We start from the raw sequence: 23053 nt of genomic DNA on the forward strand, positions 1-23053 counted from the left end.
GGGGGGACTCGGAGCCAGGATTCCTGGGTTCTCTTGCTGGCTTTGGGAGGAGTGAGGGGGCTGGTGGTTAGAGTAGGGGGCAGCTGAGAACCAGGACTCCTGGGTTCTCTTCCCAGCTCTGGGAGAGGAGCATGGTCTTATGAGTTAGCGCAGGGAGGCACAAGGCTTAAGTGAAATCATGCAGCCAACACCAAGTCGTGTCTATGGGTAGCAAAATACCTGTGTCCCCAAACCCTGCACTGGGCAGGAAGGGGTTAAAGGACAGCTTTAATTAATCCTGATCAGCAATGAAGGCCTGGGAAGGGATAGCTCTGTGGTTTGAGCCTTGGCTTGCTGAATTTAAGGTTGTGAGTTCAATCCTAGAGAGGGCTGTTTGGGGATTGGTCTGGCTTTGAGCAGGGGGTTGGACTATATAATCCCCTGAGGACCCTTCTAACTGTAATCATGAGCTATTACAATGGAAGAAGTGACCTAGCCCCAAGGCCTTTGAGAGAGCCAGAACAAAAGACTAGGAGAATAACCCCACCACCCTGGTCTAACAGCTAGGTTTCTTAAAGCTGCTGCTGCCTTTTAGTGCCGCTCGAGAGATTTCTGCTTTTTGCCCTGGCTGCGAACACGTGCATGAATTCAAAAGCCCATGAAATGAACATCAAACACGGCTGTGATGCGATGTCCCGGGTACCGGCGTTGAAGAGGGAACCTGATGGAATGGGATATTCTAATTAAAAGGTGTATAAAAGGAATGGTGCAGAGTCCTGCACTCAGGAGGGAAGAATCCCAGGCACTGCTACAGGCTGGGGACCGACTGGCTAAGCGGCAGTTCTGCAGAAAAGGACCTGGGGATTACAATGGATGAGAAGCTGGATATGAGTCAGCAGGGTGCCCTTGTTGCCAAGAAAGCCAACGGCATATTGGGCTGTATTAGTAGGAGCATTGCCAGCAGATCGAGGGCAGTGATTATTCCCCTCTACGCGTCCCTGGTGAGGCCAGACCTTGAGTATTGTGTCCAGTTTTGGGCCCCCCACTACAGAAGGGATGTGGACAAATTGGAGAGAGTCCAGCGGAGGGCAACGAAAATGATGAGGAGGCTGGAGCACATGACTTATGAGGAGAGGCTGCGGGAACTGGGATTGTTTAGTCTGCAGAAGAGAAGAATGAGGGGGGATTTGATAGCTGCTTTCAACTACCTGAAAGGGGGTTCCAAAGAGGATGGATCTAGACTGTTCTCGGTGGTAGCAGATGACAGAACAAGAAGCAATGGTCTCAAGTTGCAGTGGGGGAGGTCTAGGTTGGATATTAGGAAACACTATTTCACTAGGAGGGTGGTGAAGCACTGGAATGGGTTCCCTAGGGAGGTGGTGGAATCTCCTTCCTTAGATGTTTTTAAGGTCGGTCTTGACAAAGCCCTGGCTGGGATGATTTAGTTGGGAACTGGTCTTGCTTTGAGCAGGGGGTTGGACTAGATCCCTCCTGAGGTCCCTTCCAACCCTGAGAGTCTCTGATTCTGTGGAGCACCTAGTATGTGACACCCTGCCATCTTCAGCACATTTGCTTCCCGAAACCCTGAATTCACCTGGAAGTATGTAGACTGAGGTCTTGGGTTGGCCACCCTGGGAGCCCTTCTGGTGACCCCAAGTACCTGCAGTTGTCTCTGTTTTCCAGCAATGCAGGTGGGTTAGGGTTAGGGGTCCGTTTGTTTTGTTTGGCTGTAAATGTCCAAAACAAAAATTGGTTTGTGGTTTGGCCTGGGATTATTTTATTATTTTTCAGAACTGCCAGGGACCAAATTTTCCCAGCATCCCAGGGGCCTTGTTCTCTGCCAGTTTAGTCTCCCAAGGAGTTAAATATTTTTGCTTAGCTAAAATCTTGGGCTCAAATCAAGGATATCGAGGTGAAACTGACTAGCCAGGAAATCTGATCTAACAAACTCCAGAAAACAGTCTTCCTCCCAGGGCTGGATTTCCTAATAGGCAGACTAACCATGTGCTTAGGGCACCAGCAAAGCAGGGGGCACCAAAAAATTCGATTTTTTTTTAAATTCGATGCTTTTTTTTGAAATATCAAATATCAAAGAAGTCATCATGGGAAAAATCAGAACTTTGTTAGACATCCTTACACTCCACTACACACTCTTCCCCCGTTTTTCTGTTCTCTTTTTATTACTTATCCCCACCTAAAGCGGGGGGGCATCCTACTAACATAGATCGAAATAATGCAAGGAAATCAGATCCTGTCATGCATTGCAATAAATTTATGTTTTATTATTGATATAGTCTTCTCAGTTATACGTGCTTAATTCATTTTTTCTTATACATAAAAATACATGCATCCGACGAAGTGGGTATTCACCCACAAAAGCTCATGCTCCAATACGTCTGTTAGTCTATAAGGTGCCACAGGATTCTTTGTTGCTTTTTATACAAATAGTGTATGTTGTGTAATTTTTTTTTTTAAGTGCAGATAACTGAGCTAAGGGGCAGAGTCCAGTTACCTTGTGTATTTTTCTCTGCCTCAGCACACTGATGGGCAGTTCTTAAAACGTATTTAGGCACTGATCGTGTGTTGAAAGATATTAGAAAGTATAGCTGAAGCCCAATCACAAAAGGGAGAATTGCAAACAAGATGCAAGAACTCGAGCTGGTATTCCTGTTGACCATGTGGAATGAAATTTTACAACACTTTGACCACACAAGTCCAGCTCTCCAAGAGAAAGAATTGGATTTGAAAACCTGTGCAAACCTCTGTCAATCATTAGCAGACCACTTACGCACTTGAGGAATGATTTCGAAAGATCTGAAGACATATCAAAAGAGATCTTGCCTGATACTAACTACAAAGAAGCCCAGTCCCGCAACCGAATAAGGAAAAATCAAGCAAATAATAGCAGTGCAACAGAAACAGCATTGAATCTTAGAGACAAATTTCACGTATCTACTTAATATGCCATAACTGATACACTTGAAGCTCATATGAAGAGGAGAGGTGAAGGGTACAAAGAAGTATCAAGTAGATTTTCTTTTCTAAATGATACGGACTTATCTGACAAACAATATTCACAAGGTTCCCAAAAGCTAGTTGACTCGTACCCTGTTACATGCGCGCAAAGTTTAATGAAGCAGGAAAAATGAAATTCAGTCACATTGATCTTCATGACACAATATTGAAAGACAGAATACACTGTGTATTTCCAAATGTAGAGATCGCACCATCGATTTTTCTAACATTGGTGATTACTAACTGCGCCGCAGAATGCTCTTTCTCTCAGCTGAAAGGGCTAAAAAAGCCCTCAGAGAACAACAACGTGTCAGGACAGACTTGATTCCCTTTCCCTGTTGTGCATGGAAGCAGACATGCTTCGTCGAGTCAGCTTCGGTGAATTTATTCAGAATTTTGCAATCAGAAGATCTAGAAAGAAGCTACTTTAATTTCAACATACATGTAAGTTTTGTGTCATTTCGAAAAATAAAATCTTTTATTTTACGGTATAGTATTGTTTTTATTTTGAAGTACATGGGGGGGCACCATAATCTTTTCAGTGCTTAGGGCCTCTCAAGGTCTCAATCCGGCTCTGTTTCCTCCCCAAACTTTCCAGGAAAATACCACCCTGGCCTACGCACCCCGATATGAAATGGGGTGCGTGAATGCTTGGAAGCATCGTGGGGACAGACACCCCTAGCTTGTTTGTGGGGCCGAGACTATGCTTGTGCCTGTGAATTCAGAGGGAAGGTGGCTGGAGAAAGACAGTGCAGGACCTGAGGGTTGAGGGAGGGCAGGTGGGGAGCTGGAAGCCGGCTACTTATGCTCAATGCTGCTCCCTGGGAAAAAAGATCTTGCCAGAAGTAAAACCAATGCAGGATGTAAGAACATAAGAACGGCCAGAGTGGGTCAGACCAAAGGTCCATCCAGCCCAGTGTCCTGTCTTCCGACAGTGGCCGATGCCAGGTGCTTCAGCAGGAATGAACAGAACAGGGCAATTACTGAGTGAGCCATCCCGTCGTCCTTTCCCAGCTGCTGGCAAACCGAGGCTAGGGACACCCCACTCTGATTGCAAATGCACCTGCAGGTCCCTGCAGGGTGCAATGTCCCTGAAATAACAAAAGGCAAATCTCATAAGGCCAGCAGTCTAATGTTAACTAGTAACTGTGGGTTGTATCGGTAGGACGAACGGTGCCATGGAAGGGAAAGGGTGACACCTTGAGGTGTCACCGAAAAGCTGCATCTTATTAAGATTAGTTAGTATTATTCAATCACATTTTAAGAGCCCATCGGAGCATTTACTCTGACCTCCAGGCCGGTCCATTTCACGCAGCTACCCCTAGACTGACATTAGCTAGACCAAAGCATCTTATCTCTCAGGAGACAAAACTGGCAGAGAACAGGAGGAGCTGAGACGGATGGGAAGGGCCCATCCTTCCTGACCCCTGGTGGGCAACTGGCTGCAGCCCTGAAGCATGAGAGTGGATTGGAGTCGAGGGCTGAATGCTGCATAGCAAACATGGCGATCATACCGAGGGCAATGCAGGCAATTCTGTTCTTCCCCATGAGGGGGACTTGGAGTGATTATCAACCACCGCTGCTGGACTTTAGCGAGGTCCATGGGTTCCTCCAGCCAGTCTGGCTAAGGGAAGGGCTTCGGCCGCAAGCCCTAATTCCTGACACTGCGCTGGTCAATTTCCCTTAGTAGACAAAGCTGGTGGCTCAAGTGGGTGGAGCTTATTTGGAAGAGGGTCATTGGGGATGCCCGTTTGAAGGCAACTTTTGGGCTGATGCCCCTCCCTCCATCCCACGTACTGGCCCAAAGACTGGGGTGAGCGAAAGGGGAATTGGCACGTCTGATGCCACTGAAGTGACTCCTGATTTACACATGGGGGATCAGCTCCCCAGGCCCTGGCAGTGGGCAGGTGTCGCAGGGATCAGAACCCCTCTGGCTCTCTGTGCCGTGTGGCCGAGGGGGTCTCACTCTGGGTTGGACATCAGTGGCTGGGTCAGGGGCCAGTTCCAGCCCGCAGCTGCAGACCTAGCCTGGCATCTCTGCAGTACCTCTGCCCTGGCCTGTTGATGGACACGTCCCTGCCGGCGTCCGGCTGGGGAGGCCACTCTGCGGGGATCAGGGTCCTGGCACCGGGCTCATATCCACAGATTGGCCCCCGAGTAGGATCCCACCGGAGCTGGGGCCACCCCAAGTGGTGGGTTTTTGACTGGAGAGTCGATGACGGGTTTGTTGGGTAGAAGGAGCCCTGAGTCAGAGTGCGAGTCCTGAATGCTGACCACCCAGGGCCTGTCTCCGAGCACTGGGGGATCCCCTAGCCAGCCCCTCTGAGAAATTTGAGGGTCATTCCCCTTGGCCACAGAATGCGCTTTTCCTGGATTCAGCAGTGCCACCCATCTGGCCAGCCCACAGGCCCCTGCCTGGCATTTCACCCCCGAAAATGCCCCAAGCCAGTGAGATCTCTGGGCATCGCCTCTCTGAGCAAAAGCAGCTAACCGCTGCGAGCAGGATTTGAACCTGCGCAGGGAAACCCTATTGGATTTCAAGTCCAACGCCTTAACCACTCGGCCATCGCAGCTGGATAATGCCAGCTTTTCTCTGTCCTGCTGCAGAGTGTCATTTCTTTGTGGGTGCAATGGGCATGTTATGGCTCAGAGCTCTGACTTTCTAAGCAGATACATTTCAGGAGGGGATAAGTAGGTAGGTAAATAGAGGGGTGTGTGAGCAGAGGGGTGCATAGACAGCTAGGGTGGGGGTAGATAGATTCTATTCCTTAACCTTTACTTTACGAAAGCAAAACTAGATGAGAAATACATTTTTTCCAGATTTCCCCCCTCTGCCCATAGTTTCAAGACTCAACCATTCTTCAAACGCACTCAGCGAGAAGCACTTGCCGATCATGTTGCTCCGTACGTTGATTGGAGCGTAGCCAGGTGTAAATCATTTTGCCCCTTGCGCAGTGAAGCGTAGCTGGGTGTAATTCGTTTTGTCCAGTGATGATGGAAGGATTCCTGCATATAAATTATTGTGCTCCTTGCTGATTGGCGGATACCTGGGTATAAATCATTTTGCCTCTTGCTGATTGGAGGATACACGGATATAAATAAATGTGTTCATTGCTGATTGGCAGATACCTGGGTATAAATCACTTTACTGGTTGCTGATTGGCAGAAACCTGGGTATAAATCACTTTACTGGTTGCTGATTGGCTGATACCTGGGTATAAATCATTTTTTCAGTCCCTGGTGAGCTGCCTGGATCTAGAGCCTCAGAGGGAAACAGCTCCAGCTCCAGATGCAATAACAAAACCATCAGAGATGCCAGGGATCAAACCTGGGGCCTCATACATATATTCTAGCACTGAGCTACCCCCTGCCCTGCAGCTATATCTTACCCCTATGAGAACTCCTCTCTATGCCTGGTTCTCAGCCCAGCTCCCCAAATCTATTCCCCCATCCCATCTATCTGGGGAGTTTGGCCTAAGAGTGAGGTCAGGATTGGACACGGGCCTGGAGTTAAGAGGGGCTGGACATAACTTTGGCGAGGGGACAGATGAGGGGTGGGGAGGGGAGGTTCCTTGATGCCATGGGGGTGGGATTTGCCCTCATCAGACTAGAAGCCTTTAAGGCTTATGGATACCATATAGCCCTAGGAGGAGCTGGGACCTATATGGCCTTGGGGGAGGGGAGTCCTTGTATTGCCCTGGGGAGAGGAGTCCCTATATGGCCCTGGGGGAGGGGAGTCCCTGTACTGCCCTGGGGAGAGGAGTCCCTATATATCCCTGGGGGAGGGGGTCCCTTATTGCCCTGGGGAAGTGGGGGTCCCTATTTGTCCCATATGGCCCTGGGGGAGATGATCCCCTATTGCCCTGGGGAGGGGAGTCCCTATATATCCCTGGGGGAGGGGGTCCCTTATTGCCCTGGGGAAGTGGGGGTCCCTATTTGTCCCATATGGCCCTGGGGGAGACGATCCCCTATTGCCCTGGGGAGGGGAGTCCCAATATATCCCTGGGGGAAGGGATCCCTTATTACCCTGGGGAAGTGGGGGTCCCTATTTGTCCCATATGGCCCTGGGGGAGATGATCCCCTATTGCCCTGGGGAGGGGAGTCCCAATATATCCCTGGGGGAAGGGATCCCTTATTACCCTGGGGAAGTGGGGGGTCCCTATTTGTCCCATATGGCCCTGGGGGAGATGATCCCCTATTGCCCTGGGGAGGGGAGTCCCAATATATCCCTGGGGGAAGGGATCCCTTATTGCCCTGGGGAAGTGGGGGGTCCCTATTTGTCCCATATGGCCCTGGGGGAGATGATCCCCTATTGCCCTGGGGAGAGGAGTCCCAATATATCCCTGGGGGAAGGGATCCCTTATTGCCCTGGGGAAGTGGGGGTCCCTATTTGTCCCATATGGCCCTGGGGGAGGGCTCAGCGCAGGGGGAAGGGGCCGCTGCCCTTCTCTCTGCCCTCAGACAAAATGGCGGCTCCGGCAGCACCGATCTCGCGAGAGTTGCCCCGAGCGCTCGGGCGCGCGCTCTCTCCTGCCCGCGCGCGGGCTGCGGCCAAGGGCGGGGCCGGGAGCTGCTGGGGCCGTTGGTCGGTTGCCAGGGGCAACAACGGGGCCTCGGGCCTGAGCGCGAGACAGAGACGGAGCGCGAGCCCGTTCGGGGGGTGGGCGCGCGGGCGGGGGGGGCTCCATGGGGGGCGGGGAGGGGGAGGGGGAGTCTCTGTGGGGGGCGGGGATGGGGGGTTCCATGGGGGGGCGGGGAGGGGAGGGGGAGACTCTGTGGGGGGCGGGGATGGGGGGTTGCACGAGGGGGGGCAGGAATGGGGAGGGGGAGTATCTATGGGGGGCAGGGATGGGGGGTTCCACGAGGGGGGGGCAGGAATGGGGAGGGGGAGTCTCTATGGGGGGCGGGGATGGGGGGTTCCATGGGGGGGCAGGAATGGGGAGGGGGAGTCTCTGTGGGGGGCGGGGATGGGGGGTTCCACGAGGGGGGGCAGGAACGGGGAGGGGGAGTCTCTGTGGGGGGCGGGGATGGGGGGTTCCTTGGGGGGGGCAGGAACGGGGAGGGGGAGACTCTGTGGGGGGCGGGGATGGGGGGTTGCACGAGGGGGGGCAGGAATGGGGAGGGGGAGTCTCTATGGGGGGCGGGGATGGGGGGTTCCATGGGGGGGCAGGAATGGGGAGGGGGAGTCTCTGTGGGGGGCGGGGATGGGGGGTTCCACGAGGGGGGGCAGGAACGGGGAGGGGGAGTCTCTGTGGGGGGCAGGGATGGGGGGGTTCCACGAGGGGGGGCAGGAATGGGGAGGGGGAGTCTCTATGGGGGGCGGGGATGGGGGGTTCCATGGGGGGGCAGGAATGGGGAGGGGGAGTCTCTGTGGGGGGCGGGGATGGGGGGTTCCACGAGGGGGGGCAGGAATGGGAAGGGGGAGTCTCTATGGGGGGGCGGGGATGGGGAGTTGCACGAGGGGGGGCAGGAACGGGGAGGGGGAGTCTCTATGGGGGGCGGGGATGGGGGTTGCACGAGGGGGGGCAGGAATGGGGAGGGGGAGTGTCTATGGGGGGCGTGGATGGGGGGTTCCATGGGGGGGCAGGAACGGGGAGGGGGAGTCTCTGTGGGGGGCGGGGATGGGGGGTTCCATGGGGGGGCGGGGAGGGGAGGGGGAGTCTCTATGGGGGGCGGGGATGGGGGGTTGCACGAGGGGGGGCAGGAATGGGGAGGGGGAGTCTCTATGGGGGGCGGGGATGGGGGGTTGCACGAGGGGGGGCAGGAATGGGGAGGGGGAGTCTCTGTGGGGGGCGGGGAGGGGAGGGGGAGTCTCTATGGGGGGCGGGGATGGGGGGTTCCATGGGGGGGCAGGAACGGGGAGGGGGAGTCTCTGTGGGGGGCGGGGATGGGGGGTTCCTTGGGGGGGCAGGAACGGGGAGGGGGAGACTCTGTGGGGGGCGGGGATGGGGGGTTGCACGAGGGGGGGCAGGAATGGGGAGGGGGAGTCTCTATGGGGGGCGGGGATGGGGGGTTCCATGAGGGGGCAGGAATGGGGAGGGGGAGTCTCTGTGGGGGGCGGGGATGGGGGGTTCCACGAGGGGGGGCAGGAATGGGGAGGGGGAGTCTCTATGGGGGGGCGGGGATGGGGGGTTCCTTGGGGGGGCAGGAATGGGGAGGGGGAGTCTCTATGGGGGGGCGGGGATGGGGGGTTCCTTGGGGGGGCAGGAATGGGGAGGGGGAGTCTCTATGGGGGGCGGAGATGGGGGGTTCCACGAGGGGGGCAGGAATGGGGAGGGGGAGTCTATGGGGGGCGGGGATGGGGGGTTCCACGAGGGGGGGCAGGAACGGGGAGGGGGAGTCTCTATGGGGGGCAGGGATGGGGGGTACCACGAGGGGGGGGCAGGAACGGGGAGGGGGAGTCTCTATGGGGGGGCAGGGATGGGGGGTTGCACGAGGGGGGGCAGGAATGGGGAGGGGGAGTCTCTGTGGGGGGCAGGGATGGGGGGGTTCCACGAGGGGGGGCAGGAATGGGGAGGGGGAGTGTCTATGGGGGGCGGGGATGGGGGGTTCCATGGGGGGGCAGGAACGGGGAGGGGGAGTCTCTATGGGGGGCGGGGATGGGGGGTTTCACGATGGGGGGGCAGGAACGGGGAGGGGGAGTCTCTATGGGGGGCGGGGATGGGGGGTTCCTTGGGGGGGCAGGAATGGGGAGGGGGAGTCTCTATGGGGGGCGGAGATGGGGGGTTCCACGAGGGGGGCAGGAATGGGGAGGGGGAGTCTCTATGGGGGGTGGGGATGGGGGTTGCACGAGGGGGGGCAGGAATGGGGAGGGGGAGTCTCTATGGGGGGCGGGGATGGGGGTTGCACGAGGGGGGGCAGGAATGGGGAGGGGGAGTATCTATGGGGGGCGGGGATGGGGGGTTCCACGAGGGGGGGCAGGAATGGGGAGGACGAGTCTCTATGGGGGGCGGGCATGGGGGGTTCCACAAGGGGGGGCAGGAACGGGGAGGGGGAGTCTCTATGGAGGGCGGGGATGGGGGGCTCATGGGGGGGCGGGGAGGGGGAGGGGGAGTCTCTATGGGGGCGGGGATGGGGGGTTCCACGAGGGGGGGCAGGAACGGGGAGGGGGAGTCTCTAGGGGGCGGGGATGGGGGGTTCCATGGGGGGGGCAGGAATGGGGAGGGGGAGTCTCTAAGGGGGCCGGGGATGGGGGGTTCCAGGGGGGGCAGGAATGGGGAGGGGGAGTCTCTGGGGGGGCGGGGATGGGGGGCTCCATGGGGGGGCGGGGAGGGGGAGTCTCTATGGGGGGCGGGGATGGGGGGTTCCACGAGGGGGGGCAGGAATGGGGAGGGGGAGTCTCTGTGGGGGGCAGGGATGGGGGGTTCCACGAGGGGGGGCAGGAATGGGGAGGGGGAGTCTCTATGGGGGGCGGGGATGGGGGGTTCCACGAGGGGGGGCAGGAATGGGGAGGGGGAGTCTCTGTGGGGGGCAGGGATGGGGGGTTCCACGAGGGGGGGCAGGAATGAGGAGGAGGAGTCTCTATGGGGGGGGACTTGGGGATGGAGGGGTTCCATGGGGGGGGCGTGGGGCTGGGGGAGTCTTTGTGGGGGGGGCGGGGATGGTGAGGTTCCACGAGGGGAGGTGAGGTTGGGGGAGGGGGAATATCTATGTGGGGACGGGAATGGGGGGGTTCCATGAGGGGGGGATGGGGGAGAGGGAGTCTCTGTGAGGGGGCGGGGATGGGAGGGTTTCTTGAGGGGGGTGCGGGGATGAGGGAGGAGGTCTCCACAGGGGTGGCAGCAATGCGGGGGCGGATGGGGGACAATGGGAATTGGGGGGTTCCATGTGGGGCTGCGGTGGGGACAACGGGAGATGGGGGCTTCACGGGGAGGGGGCTGTGGGGCCTGGTGCTGCCTTTGGTCACCCCAGCCTGACGCCTTTGCTCTCCCCCGGCCAGGCGCCGCCCAGAGGACCCTGCCAGTGGGGGGCGCCTGGCGATGGTGCTGGTCAGCGGACTGGTGCCCGCCCGCTTCCTGACCCTCACGGCCCATCTCGTCATCGTCATCACCATCTTCTGGTCCCGGGTGAGAGACCCCCACGATGCCCACCCTGTGTGACACCCACGGTCTTACACCCAGACAGCATGCCCTCCCACCCCGACGACACCCACACTGTGTGACACCCACGGTCTTACACCCAGACAGCATGCCCTCCCACCCCGACGACACCCACACTGTCTGACACCCACGGTCTTACACCCAGACACCATGCCCTCACACCCCGACGACACCCACACTGTGTGACACCCACGGTCTTACACCCAGACAGCATGCCCTCCCACCGCGACGACACCCGCACTGTCTGACACCCACGGTCTTACACCCAGACACCATGCCCTCACACCCCGACGACACCCACACTGTGTGACACCCACGGTCTTACACCCAGACAGCACGCCCTCCCACCCCGACGACACCCACCCTGTGTGACACCCACGGTCTTACACCCAGACACCATGCCTGCCCATCCACCCCGACGACACCCACACTGTGTGACACCCACGGTCTTACACCCAGACAGCACGCCCTCCCACCCCGACGACACCCACCCTGTGTGACACCCACGGTCTTACACCCAGACAGCATGCCCGCCCATCCACCCCGACGACACCCACACTGTGTGACACCCACGGTCTTACACCCAGACAGCACGCCCTCCCACCCCGACGACACCCACCCTGTGTGACACCCACGGTCTTACACCCAGACAGCATACCCGCCCATCCACCCCGACGACACCCACACTGTGTGACACCCACGGTCTTACACCCAGACAGCATGCCCTCCCACCCCGACGACACCCACACTGTGTGACGCCCACGGTCTTACACCCAGACAGCATGCCCTCCCACCCCGACGACACCCACACTGTGTGACACCCACGATCCTACACCCAGACAGCATGCCCTGCCACCCCGACGACACCCACACTGTGTGACACGCACGGTCTTACACCCAGACAGCATGCCCTCCCACCCCGACGACACCCACCCTGTGTGACACCCACGGTCTTACACCCAGACAGCATGCCCTCCCACCCCGACGACACCCACACTGTGTGACACCCACGGTCTTACACCCAGACAGCACGCCCTCCCACCCCGACGACACCCACACTGTGTGACACCCACGGTCTTACACCCAGACAGCATGCCCTCCCACCCCGACGACACCCACACTGTGTGACACCCACGGTCTTACACCTAGACAGCATGCCCGCCCATCCACCCCGACGACACCCACACTGTGTGACACCCACGATCTTACACCCAGACAGCATGGCTGCCCATCCACCCCGACGACACCCACACTGTGTGACACCCACGGTCTTACACCTAGACAGCATGCCCGCCCATCCACCCCGACGACACCCACACTGTGTGACACCCACGATCTTACACCCAGACAGCATGCCCTCCCACCCCGACGACACCCACACTGTGTGACACCCACGGTCTTACACCCAGACAGCACGCCCGCCCTCCCACCCCGACGACACCCACACTGTGTGACACCCACGATCTTACACCCAGACAGCATGCCCTCCCACCCCGACGACACCCACACTGGGTGACACCCACGGTCTTACACCCAGACAGCATGCCCTCCCACCCCGACGACACCCACACTGTGTGACACCCACGGTCTTACACCCAGACAGCACGCCCGCCCGCCCATCCACCCCGACGACACCCACACTGTGTGACACCCACGGTCTTACACCCAGACAGCACGCCCTCCCATCCACCCCGATGACACCCACACTGTGTGACACCCACGATCTTACACCCAGACAGCAAGCCCTCCCACCCCGACGACACCCACACTGTGTGACACCAATGGTCTTACACCCAGACAGCATCCCCTCCCACCCCGACGACACCCACACTGTGTGACACCCACGGTCTTACACCCAGACAGCATGCCCTCCCACCCCGACGACACCCACACTGTGTGACACCCACGATCTTACACCCAGACAGCACGCCCGCCCATCCACCCCGACGACACCCACACTGTGTGACACCCACGATCTTACACCCAGACAGCATGGCTGCCCATTCACCCCGACGACACCCACACTGTGTGACACCCACGGTCTTACACCCAGACAGCATGCCCTCCCACCCCGACGACACCCACACTGGGTGACACCCACGGTCTTACACCCAGACAGCATGCCCTCCCACCCCGACGACACCCACACTGTGTGACACCCACGGTCTTACACCCAGACAGCATGCCCTCCCATCCACCTCGACGACACCCACACTGTGTGACACCCACGGTCTTACACCCAGACAGCATGCCCTCCCACCCCGACGACACCCACCCTGTATGACACCCACGGTCTTACACCCAGACAGCATGGCTGCCCATCCACCCCGACGACACCCACACTGTGTGACACCCACGGTCTTACACCCAGACACCATGCCCGACATCCACCCCGACGACACCCACACTGTGTGACACCCACGATCTTACACCCAGACAGCATGCCCTCCCACCCCGATGACACCCACACTGTGTGACACCCACGGTCTTACACCCAGACAGCATGACCGCCCATTCACCCCGACGACACCCACCCTGTATGATACCCACGATATTACACCCAGACAGCATGCCATCCCATCCACCCCGATGACACCCACACTGTGTGACACCCACGGTCTTACACCCAGACAGCATGACCGCCCATTCACCCCGATGCCCACGCTGTATGACACCCATGATCTTACACCCAGACAGCATGCCCACCCATCCAACCCCAACGCTGTATGACACCCATGATCTTACACCCAGATAGCATGCCCGTCCATTCACCCTGACGACACCCACGCTGTATGACATCCACAATCTTACACCCAGACAGCATGGCTGCCCATCCGCCCCGATGCCCACGCTGTATGACATCCACGATCTTACACCCAGACAGCATTCCTGCCCATCCACCCCGACGCCCACGCTGTATGACACCCACGATCTTACACCCAGATAGCATGCCCACCCATCCAACCCCTACGCCCACGCTGTATGACATCCACGATCTTACACTCAGACAGCATGCCTGCCCATCCACCCCGACTCCCATGCTGTATGACACCCATGATCTTACACCCAGACAGCATGGCTGCCCATCCACCCCGACTCCCATGCTGTATGACATCCACGATCTTACACCCAGACAGCATTCCCACCCATCCACCCCGATGCCCACGCTGTATGACATCCACGATCTTACAACCAGACAGCACGCCCACCCATCCAACCCCTACGCCCACGCTGTATGACACCCACGATCTTACACCCAGACAGCATGCCCGCCCATCCACTCCGACGACACCCACACTTTGTGACACCCACGGTCTTACACCCAGACACCATGCCCTCCCACCCCGACGACACCCACACTGTGTGACACCCACGGTCTTACACCCAGACAGCACGCCCGCCCTCCCACCCCGACGACACCCACACTGTGTGACACCCACGGTCTTACACCCAGACAGCATGCCCTCCCACCCCGACGACACCCACACTGGGTGACACCCACGGTCTTACACCCAGACAGCACGCCCGCCCTCCCACCCCGACGACAGCCACACTGTGTGACACCCACGGTCTTACACCCAGACAGCACGCCCGCCCTCCCACCCCGACGACACCCACACTGTGTGACACCCACGGTCTTACACCCAGACAGCACGCCCGCCCTCCCACCCCGACGACACCCACACTGTGTGACACCCACGGTCTTACACCCAGACAGCATGGCTGCCCATCCACCCCGACGACACCCACACTGTGTGACACCCACGGTCTTACACCCAGACAGCATGCCCTCCCACCCCGACGACACCCACACTGTGTGACACCCACGGTCTTACACCCAGACAGCACGCCCGCCCTCCCACCCCGACGACACCCACACTGTGTGACACCCACGATCTTACACCCAGACAGCATGCCCTCCCACCTCGACGACACCCACACTGGGTGACACCCACGGTCTTACACCCAGACAGCACGCCCGCCCGCCCATCCACCCCGACGACACCCACACTGTGTGACACCCACGGTCTTACACCCAGACAGCACGCCCTCCCATCCACCCCGATGACACCCACACTGTGTGACACCCACGATCTTACACCCAGACAGCAAGCCCTCCCACCCCGACGACACCCACACTGTGTGACACCCACGGTCTTACACCCAGACAGCATGCCCTCCCACCCCGACGACACCCACACTGTGTGACACCCACGGTCTTACACCCAGACAGCATGCCCTCCCACCCCGACGACACCCACACTGTGTGACACCCACGATCTTACACCCAGACAGCACGCTCGCCCATCCAGCCCGACGACACCCACACTGTGTGACACCCACGATCTTACACCCAGACAGCATGCCCTCCCACCCCGACGACACCCACACTGTGTGACACCCACGGTCTTACACCCAGACAGCATGCCCTCCCACCCCGACGACACCCACACTGTGTGACACCCACGGTCTTACACCCAGACAGCATGCCTTCCCATCCACCTCGACGACACCCACACTGTGTGACACCCACGGTCTTACACCCAGACAGCATGCCCTCCCACCCCGACGACACCCACCCTGTATGACACCCACGGTCTTACACCCAGACAGCATGGCTGCCCATCCACCCCGACGACACCCACACTGTGTGACACCCACGGTCTTACACCCAGACACCATGCCCGACATCCACCCCGACGACACCCACACTGTGTGACACCCACGATCTTACACCCAGACAGCATGCCCTCCCACCCCGATGACACCCACACTGTGTGACACCCACGGTCTTACACCCAGACAGCATGACCGCCCATTCACCCCGACGACACCCACCCTGTATGATACCCACGATATTACACCCAGACAGCATGCCATCCCATCCACCCCGATGACACCCACACTGTGTGACACCCACGGTCTTACACCCAGACAGCATGACCGCCCATTCACCCCGATGCCCACGCTGTATGACACCCATGATCTTACACCCAGACAGCATGCCCACCCATCCAACCCCAACGCTGTATGACACCCATGATCTTACACCCAGATAGCATGCCCGTCCATTCACCCTGACGACACCCACGCTGTATGACATCCACAATCTTACACCCAGACAGCATGGCTGCCCATCCGCCCCGATGCCCACGCTGTATGACATCCACGATCTTACACCCAGACAGCATTCCTGCCCATCCACCCCGACGCCCACGCTGTATGACACCCACGATCTTACACCCAGATAGCATGCCCACCCATCCAACCCTTACGCCCACGCTGTATGACATCCACGATCTTACACTCAGACAGCATGCCTGCCCATCCACCCCGACTCCCATGCTGTATGACACCCATGATCTTACACTCAGACAGCATGCCTGCCCATCCACCCCGACTCCCATGCTGTATGACACCCATGATCTTACACCCAGACAGCATGGCTGCCCATCCACCCCGACTCCCATGCTGTATGACATCCACGATCTTACACCCAGACAGCATTCCCACCCATCCACCCCGATGCCCACGCTCTATGACATCCACGATCTTACAACCAGACAGCACGCCGGCCCATCCACCCCGACGCCCACGCTGTATGACACCCACGATCTTACACCCAGACAGCATGCCCGCCCATCCACTCCGACGACACCCACACTGTGTGACACCCACGGTCTTACACCCAGACACCATGCCCTCCCACCCCGACGACACCCACACTGTGTGACACCCACGGTTTTACACCCAGACAGCATGCCCGCCCATCCACCCCGATGACACTCACGCTGTATGACACTCATAATCTTACACCCAGACAGCATGGCCGCACATTCACCCTGACGCCCACGCTGTATGACACCTATGATCTTACACCCAGACAGCATGTCCGCCCATTCACCCCGACGACACCCACGCTGTATGACATCCACAATCTTACACCCAGACAGCTTGGCTGCCCATCCATCCTGACTCCCATGCTGTATAACATCCACGATCTTACACCCAGACAGCATTCCCGCCCATCCACCCCGATGCCCACGCTGTATGACATCCATGATCTTACACCCAGACAGCTTGGCTGCCCATCCATCCTGACTCCCATGCTGTATAACATCCACGATCTTACACACATACAGCATGCCCGCCCATCCACCCCGACGACACACCTCCATGTGACGCTCATGATCTACACCCAGACAGCATGCCTGCCCATCCATCCATCCCAACAACGCACACCCATGTGACGCCCACAACATATACTCATACAGCACACCTGCTCACCTGTGCAGCATGCCCATCCAATCACCACAATGATGCACACCTGTATGGCACCAACAAGGTACGCCCATACAGCCCTCCCTCCTGCCCACCCTGACAACACACACCCCCGTATGATGCTTGTGAGGTACACCCATACAGCATGTCTGCCCGCCCACCCCAAGGATGTACACCCATATGATGTACACCTGTCCAACATGTCTGCCCCGACAACTCATACCTTTATGACACCCGCATCTCGGATGTACACCCATACAACATGCCGATCCTGTTGATGCCTCTGACGCACACCCACCCCGACAACGCACGCCCATATGACGACCATGCCTACCACACACCCCACCATAACACACCCATGCCTACGATACATCCCCAGACCATATGCCCATCCCAACGATGGCCACCTGTCCCCACGATGCACACCCATACAACATCCATCCATATGACACACCACCCATACAACGTGCACAGCTGCCCTGGCAACACCCGCCTGCCACTACCCCATGCACAGCCCTGTGACGCACATACAGATCTCCCAACACACTCACCACCTAACACGGTGTACACAATCATCCAGCACCCCCCCGCAAGCAGCAGGGCTTTCATTTTACCCACACATTGCGCCCCTCCCATCCCCCAGCATATGCACCCACCACACAGTGAACACACACACACACACATCCACCCACCCACCCACCAATCACTTTCCAGAGGTGAGAGGAGGGATGTGGGCTGCAGGAATCCGGGACGGGTTATGGTTGCAGGGAGGTGGCTAGCAACAATGTGCACCAAGACTCCTGGGTTCTATCCCATCTCTGGGAGAGGCGTGGGGGTTGGCGCTGAGAGCAGTGGGGCTGGGAGACAGGACTCCTGGGTTCTCCCCACCGGCTCTGGAAGGGGAGTGGGGGCTGGTGGGTCAGAGCAGAGGGGGCTGGGAGCCAGGACTCCTGGGTTCTCTCCCTGGCTCTGGGAGGGGAGTGGGGGCTGGTGGATTAGAACAGGGGGGCTGGGAGCCAGGACTCCTGGGTTCTCTCCCTGGCTCTGGGAGGGGAGTGGGGGCTGGTGGGTTAGAACAGGGGGGCTGGGAGCCAGAATAGCATCCTCTGCTCTGCCCCCGACTCTGCCCCAGCCCACCCTCCACTGAGTGGCATGCCCAGGGCACTGCAATCTGCAGGGCTGATCTCGCTGCCCCCTGTCTTCCAGGACAACAATGTCCTCGCCTCGCTGCCCCTGCAGTACAGCCAGCAGCAGTACCAGCGCCAGGACGTGGAGTGAGTCAGCCAGGGCCTGGGGAGACCGGGGGGCGGGAGGCACCTGGGATGACAGGTGGGAGGAGGATGGGCCCAGCAGGGCATGGGTGGGGGATGCTGGGACTGCAGAGGGGGCAGAAGTGGGCTCAGAGAGGGGGGAGGCATGAGATTGCAGGGGGCTGGGCCTGTGGGGAGACCGGGGCAGGCAGGAGTGGCCTGGGAGTGAGGGATGGTGGACGGGCCTGGTGGGGTTGTGCCCGCCCCGGCCTGGGCCTGTGTAACCCTGTGTGTCCCGTCCGGCCGTCGGCGCTGACCCCAGGCTGGTGGTGGCCCTGTCGGTGACGCTGGGCTTGTTCGCCGTGGAGCTGGCCGGCTTCCTGTCCGGGGTGTCCATGTTCAACAACACGCAGAGTCTGCTCTGTATCCTTCTGCCCTGCTGGGGGGGACGTACTCTGCACCCCCCGACTGGTGTTACAGCATCCCCAGCACCTGCCTGCTCTCCCCCCCCACAGCACGACTGTCGTCCCCAGGGGGGCGCCACCTCTGGTCTGCACTTGCTGTCAGGGGCCTGGGGGGAATGGGGCATGTGGCCTATTCCCTCTAGGGGGCACCAGCTCCCATCTTGTCCCGGTGCAGGGACTGGCTGGCTCAGGAGGGCAGGGAATGGGGCAGGGGCGTGTCCCCTCTAGGGGGCGCCAGCTCCCATCCAGCCCCATGGCAGGGACTGGCTGGCTTAGGGGGCGGGGAATGGGAAGGAGGGGGTTTCACTCAGCTAACCCCAAAGGATCGCCCTGGTTAGCACTGTTGGCATCCACAGTGGAGAGACCAGGGCCTGGATGGGTCTGGGAGAGAGGGGACTGGGGCAGCCCCCTGCCCCCCACCAAGCTGCATCTGCCTCCCCACGTCAGTCCCCGTTGTTGGTCCCTGACTCTGCTCCCACCCCAGCCATCGGGGCCCACGCTGCCGCCACCGTGGCCCTCGTCTTCTTCCTCTTCGACCAGTGGGACAGCAGCCTCTACTGGTGGATCTTTGCCTTCTGCAGGTCAGTGGCGCCCCCTGCAGGAGCCGCAACCCCTTCCCTCTGCACTAGGGTGACCAGACAGCAAGTGTGAAAAATCGGGACACGGGGTGGGGGGCAATAGGAGCTTATGTAAGAAAAAGACTCAAAAATCAAGACTGTCCCTATAAAATCAGGACATCTGGTCACCCTACTCTGCACAGCACTCAAGGAACCAGCGCCCCCCAGCGGGGACAAGCCTCTGCCCCATTCCCTGCCTCCCTGAGCCAGCCAGTCCTTGCCCTGGGGCCAGGTGGGAGCCAGCGCCCCCAGCGAGGACAGGCCCCTGCCCCATTCCCTGCCCCCCTGAGCCAGCCAGTCCCTGGCCTGGGGCTGGATGGGAGCCAGCGCCCCCTAGAGGGGACAGGCCCCTGCCCCATTCCCTGCCCCCCCTGAGCCAGCCAGTCCCTGCCCTGGGGCTGGGTGGGAGCCGGCGCCCCCTAGAGGGCAAAGGGCCTGTCTCCCGGTGCCTGTTCTCTCCACGATGAGTTATTTTCCTGACGGCTCCTCCCCAGCACTGGCCGCTCACTGCAGCGCCTCCATCTGTCTTTCCTTCTTTGTCTTGGAGCGCTGGGAGAGCGCCACCTACTGGTACATCCTGGCCTTCTGCAGGTAGATGCCCCCGACGGGGAGAGGTGGGGTGGGCCCCTCAGGAATGTCCTGCCCATGGCAGAGCTCCTGGCACTAACCCCACCTGCCCTTGTGCCCCCAGTGCCCTGCCCGCTGCCTTCGAGATCCTGCTCTTCGTGTCTGTCTTCGGGTTCAAGAGAAAGCCCCTGTGAGCCGGAGCCGGGCCCCTTGGGAGGTCTGTACCGCTGGCCCCATGGGCTCTGAGCCGGGGGGTGGATACGCCGGACAGGGAGCTCGCCAGCGCCCGCCGCTGCTCCTCAGCCCTACAGACCCAGCGCTGGACAGGGGCAGCTGGTGATGGGGTGGCTGCATGGGGCAGTCAGGCCCTGGTGCTCTGCCTCTAGGGGCAGGGCTGAGTTAGCCCCATAGGGGCCTGCAGTGGCCTTCACCAGGAGACCCTCAGGGGCAACAGGCGGCACTGCACTCTGCGTCAGTCCCATAGCAACCTGCAGCGCTCCCCAGGAGACCCCCGGGGCAACAGGCGGTACTGCACTCTGCATCAGTCCCATAGCAACCTGCAGTGCCCCCCAGGGGCAACAGGCGGCACTGCACTCTGCGTCAATCCCATAGCAACCTGCAGCGATCCCCAGGAGACCCCCAGGGGCAACAGGCAGCACTGCACTCTGCATCAGTCCCATAGCAACCTGCAGTGCCCCCCAGGAGACCCCCGGGGGCAACAGGTGGCACTGCACTCTCTGTCAGTCCCATAGCAACCTGCAGCGCTCCCCAGGAGACCCCCAGGGGCAACAGGCGGTACTGCACTCTGCATCAGTCCCATAGCAACCTGCAGTGCCCCCCAGGGGCAACAGGCGGCACTGCACTCTGTGTCAGTCGCATAGTAACCTGCAGTGCCTCCCAGGAGACTCCCAGGGGCAACAGGCGGCACAGCATCCTGTGTCAGTCCCATAGTAACCTGCAGTGCCCCCCAGGAGACTCCCAGGGGCAACAGGCGGCACTGCACCCTGTGTCAGTCCCATAGTAACCTGCAGTGCCCCCCAGGAGACTCCCAGGGGCAACAGGCGGCACTGCACTCTGTGTCAGTCCCATAGTAACCTGCAGTGCCCCCCAGGAGACTCCCAGGGGCAACGAGTGGCACTGCACTCTGCATCAGTCCCATAGCAACATTCAGTGCCCCCAGGACACCCCAGTGGCAGCAGGAGATACTGCACCCTGCATCATTCCCATGGGACCTTGCAGCGCCCTCCAGTGGCAGCAGGCAGGAGTGCACTTGGCACAGCCCCACTGCACAGCAGTGATAGGATCAGTGGGGCAGAGCCCCTAAGGAGCAGCTGACACGGCGAGGGAGAAGAATTTTTCCGCTGTTTCTACCAGCTGCTCCCCCTCTGGCTGTGTCCCCCAGCCCAGGAGCCCGCCCTGCCCCATGAATAAAGCTGGCTTTTCTAACGAGCTGGGGTCTGTCCCGGTCTGCTCCCCCCTCCCCATTGGCTGGGGGGCAGAACTCACACGGCGAGGGGCTTTGGGGGTGATCCCATGAGAAGGGGGCTGATTCAGCAGGGGGCGCTCTCACCTCACAGTCACTGCTGGCCCCAGGGGGCTGTGCGTCAGGCTTGAGGGACAAATGCAGTGCGGGCATCGGCAGAGCGGGGGGGCTGCAGGTCAGGAGTGAGGGGCACCGGCAGAGCTGGGGGCAGGGCTGGGCTGGGCTAGCAGGGGCTGCGGGTCAGGAGTGAGGGGCACCGGCAGGGCTGGTGGGGCTGGGCTGGGCTAGCAGGGGCTGCGGGTCGGGACTGAGGGGCACCGGCAGAGCTGGGGGGCAGGGCTGGGCTAGCAGGGGCTGCAGGTCGGGATTGAGGGGCACTGGCAGAGCTGGGGGGGGCAGGGTTGGGCTAGCAGGGCCTGCGGGTCGGGAGTGAGGGGCACCGGCAGAGCTAGGGGGGCAGGGATGGGCTGGCAGGAGCTGCGGGTCGGGAGTGAGGGGCACCAGCAGGGCGGGGGGGGGCAGGGCTGGGCTGGCAGGTGCTGCGGGTCGGGAGTGAGGGGCACCGGCAGAGCTGGGGGGCAGGGCTGGGCTAGCAGGGCTGCAGGTCGGGAGTGAGGGGCACCGGCAGAGCTGGGGGGCAGGGCTGGGCTAGCAGGGGCTGCAGGTCGGGATTGAGGGGCACTGGCAGAGCTGGGCGGGGCAGGGCTGGACTAGCAGGGGCTGCAGGTCGGGAGTGAGGGGCACCGGCAGAGCTGGGGGGGGGCAGGGCTGGGCTAGCAGGGGCTGCAAGTCGGGAGTGAGGGGCACCGGCAGAGCTGGGGGGGGCAGGGCTGGGCTGGCAGGGGCTGTGGGTCAGGAGTGAGGGGCACCGGCAGGGCTGGGGGGCTGACTGAATATATGGGGCTGTGAACAGGATCTCAAATACTGTGTTGAATGGATCAGCCACTAACCCGCCCCCGCCCCCCTGCACACAGGCACTGTTGGGTCTGTCCGCCCCACTGCCCCACCTGGGCATAGCGGTGAGATTCCCTGGGGAGCAGAGCGGGGATCTTCCTGGGGTTGGGGGTCAGGGGATGGGCGGATTGGGGGAGGGGCTGCTCAGACCCAGGGATTGTCCCCATCTCGGGGGAGCTGATCAGTGGGTGGAGCTGGGGGGCTCCCCAGTATCCCCCCTTATGGGTGAACCACAAACCCCTCAGCCACGCCCCTCTCCCTCCATCCCCCCACGTCCCTGTCCCTCCCTTCTCCCAACCTCATCCGTCCCCCAACCCATCCATCCATCCCCACACATCTGTCC

General features: G+C 60.1%; 1 protein-coding gene, 2 long non-coding RNA genes and 1 other non-coding gene across 21 annotated transcripts; 1 reads left to right on the top strand and 3 right to left on the bottom strand.

Moving 5' to 3' along the window:
- Nucleotides 1-5485: 5485 nt before the first annotated feature.
- Nucleotides 5486-5567, bottom strand: TRNAS-UGA (transfer RNA serine (anticodon UGA)). The gene has a single exon. It is a non-coding gene; the product is annotated as a tRNA-Ser (tRNA).
- Nucleotides 5568-7516: 1949 nt separating this feature from the next.
- Nucleotides 7517-21722, top strand: TMEM107 (transmembrane protein 107). 4 transcript variants are annotated; one of them, XM_050933215.1, is made up of 6 exons: nt 7517-7579; nt 10934-11060; nt 18582-18649; nt 18948-19048; nt 20201-20297; nt 21454-21722. In XM_050933215.1, exons 2-6 carry the CDS (start codon nt 10974-10976, stop codon nt 21569-21571), a joined length of 471 nt encoding a protein of 156 aa, XP_050789172.1. In that variant the 5' UTR covers nt 7517-7579; nt 10934-10973; the 3' UTR covers nt 21572-21722. The 4 variants fall into 4 exon arrangements, with proteins under 4 accessions (XP_050789172.1, XP_050789171.1, XP_050789174.1 ...); XM_050933214.1 differs by having other exon boundaries at nt 7547-7654; XM_050933217.1 differs by lacking the exon at nt 21454-21722 and adding an exon at nt 20398-20761 and having other exon boundaries at nt 7548-7654.
- LOC127039518 (uncharacterized) lies at nt 12052-13422 on the bottom strand. Its single transcript, XR_007771096.1, has 3 exons — nt 13354-13422; nt 13205-13291; nt 12052-12370 (listed from the first exon to the last, which is right to left on the bottom strand). It is a non-coding gene; the product is annotated as an uncharacterized LOC127039518 (long non-coding RNA).
- LOC127039470 (uncharacterized) lies at nt 20663-21424 on the bottom strand. 15 transcript variants are annotated; one of them, XR_007770980.1, is made up of 4 exons: nt 21229-21424; nt 21030-21099; nt 20831-20959; nt 20663-20761 (listed from the first exon to the last, which is right to left on the bottom strand). It is a non-coding gene; the product is annotated as an uncharacterized LOC127039470 (long non-coding RNA). The 15 variants fall into 15 exon arrangements; XR_007770982.1 differs by having other exon boundaries at nt 20831-20889; nt 20960-21099; XR_007770981.1 differs by having other exon boundaries at nt 21030-21158.
- Nucleotides 21723-23053: the final 1331 nt, after the last annotated feature.

This window comes from Gopherus flavomarginatus, chromosome 23 (assembly GCF_025201925.1).
Source record: "Gopherus flavomarginatus isolate rGopFla2 chromosome 23, rGopFla2.mat.asm, whole genome shotgun sequence".
In the NCBI taxonomy this organism is placed as follows: domain Eukaryota; kingdom Metazoa; phylum Chordata; order Testudines; family Testudinidae; genus Gopherus; species Gopherus flavomarginatus.

Excerpts from the sequence above, each read along its gene's own strand:
- TMEM107 (XM_050933215.1), top strand. The coding sequence starts at position 10,974 with ATGGTGCTGGTCAGCGGACTGGTGCCCGCCCGCTTCCTGACCCTCACG. Across the intron at positions 18,650-18,947 it reads TACCAGCGCCAGGACGTGGA|GCTGGTGGTGGCCCTGTCGG; the intron begins GTGAGTCAGCCA and ends CGCTGACCCCAG. Across the intron at positions 20,298-21,453 it reads TACATCCTGGCCTTCTGCAG|GACACCCCAGTGGCAGCAGG; the intron begins GTAGATGCCCCC and ends CAGTGCCCCCAG.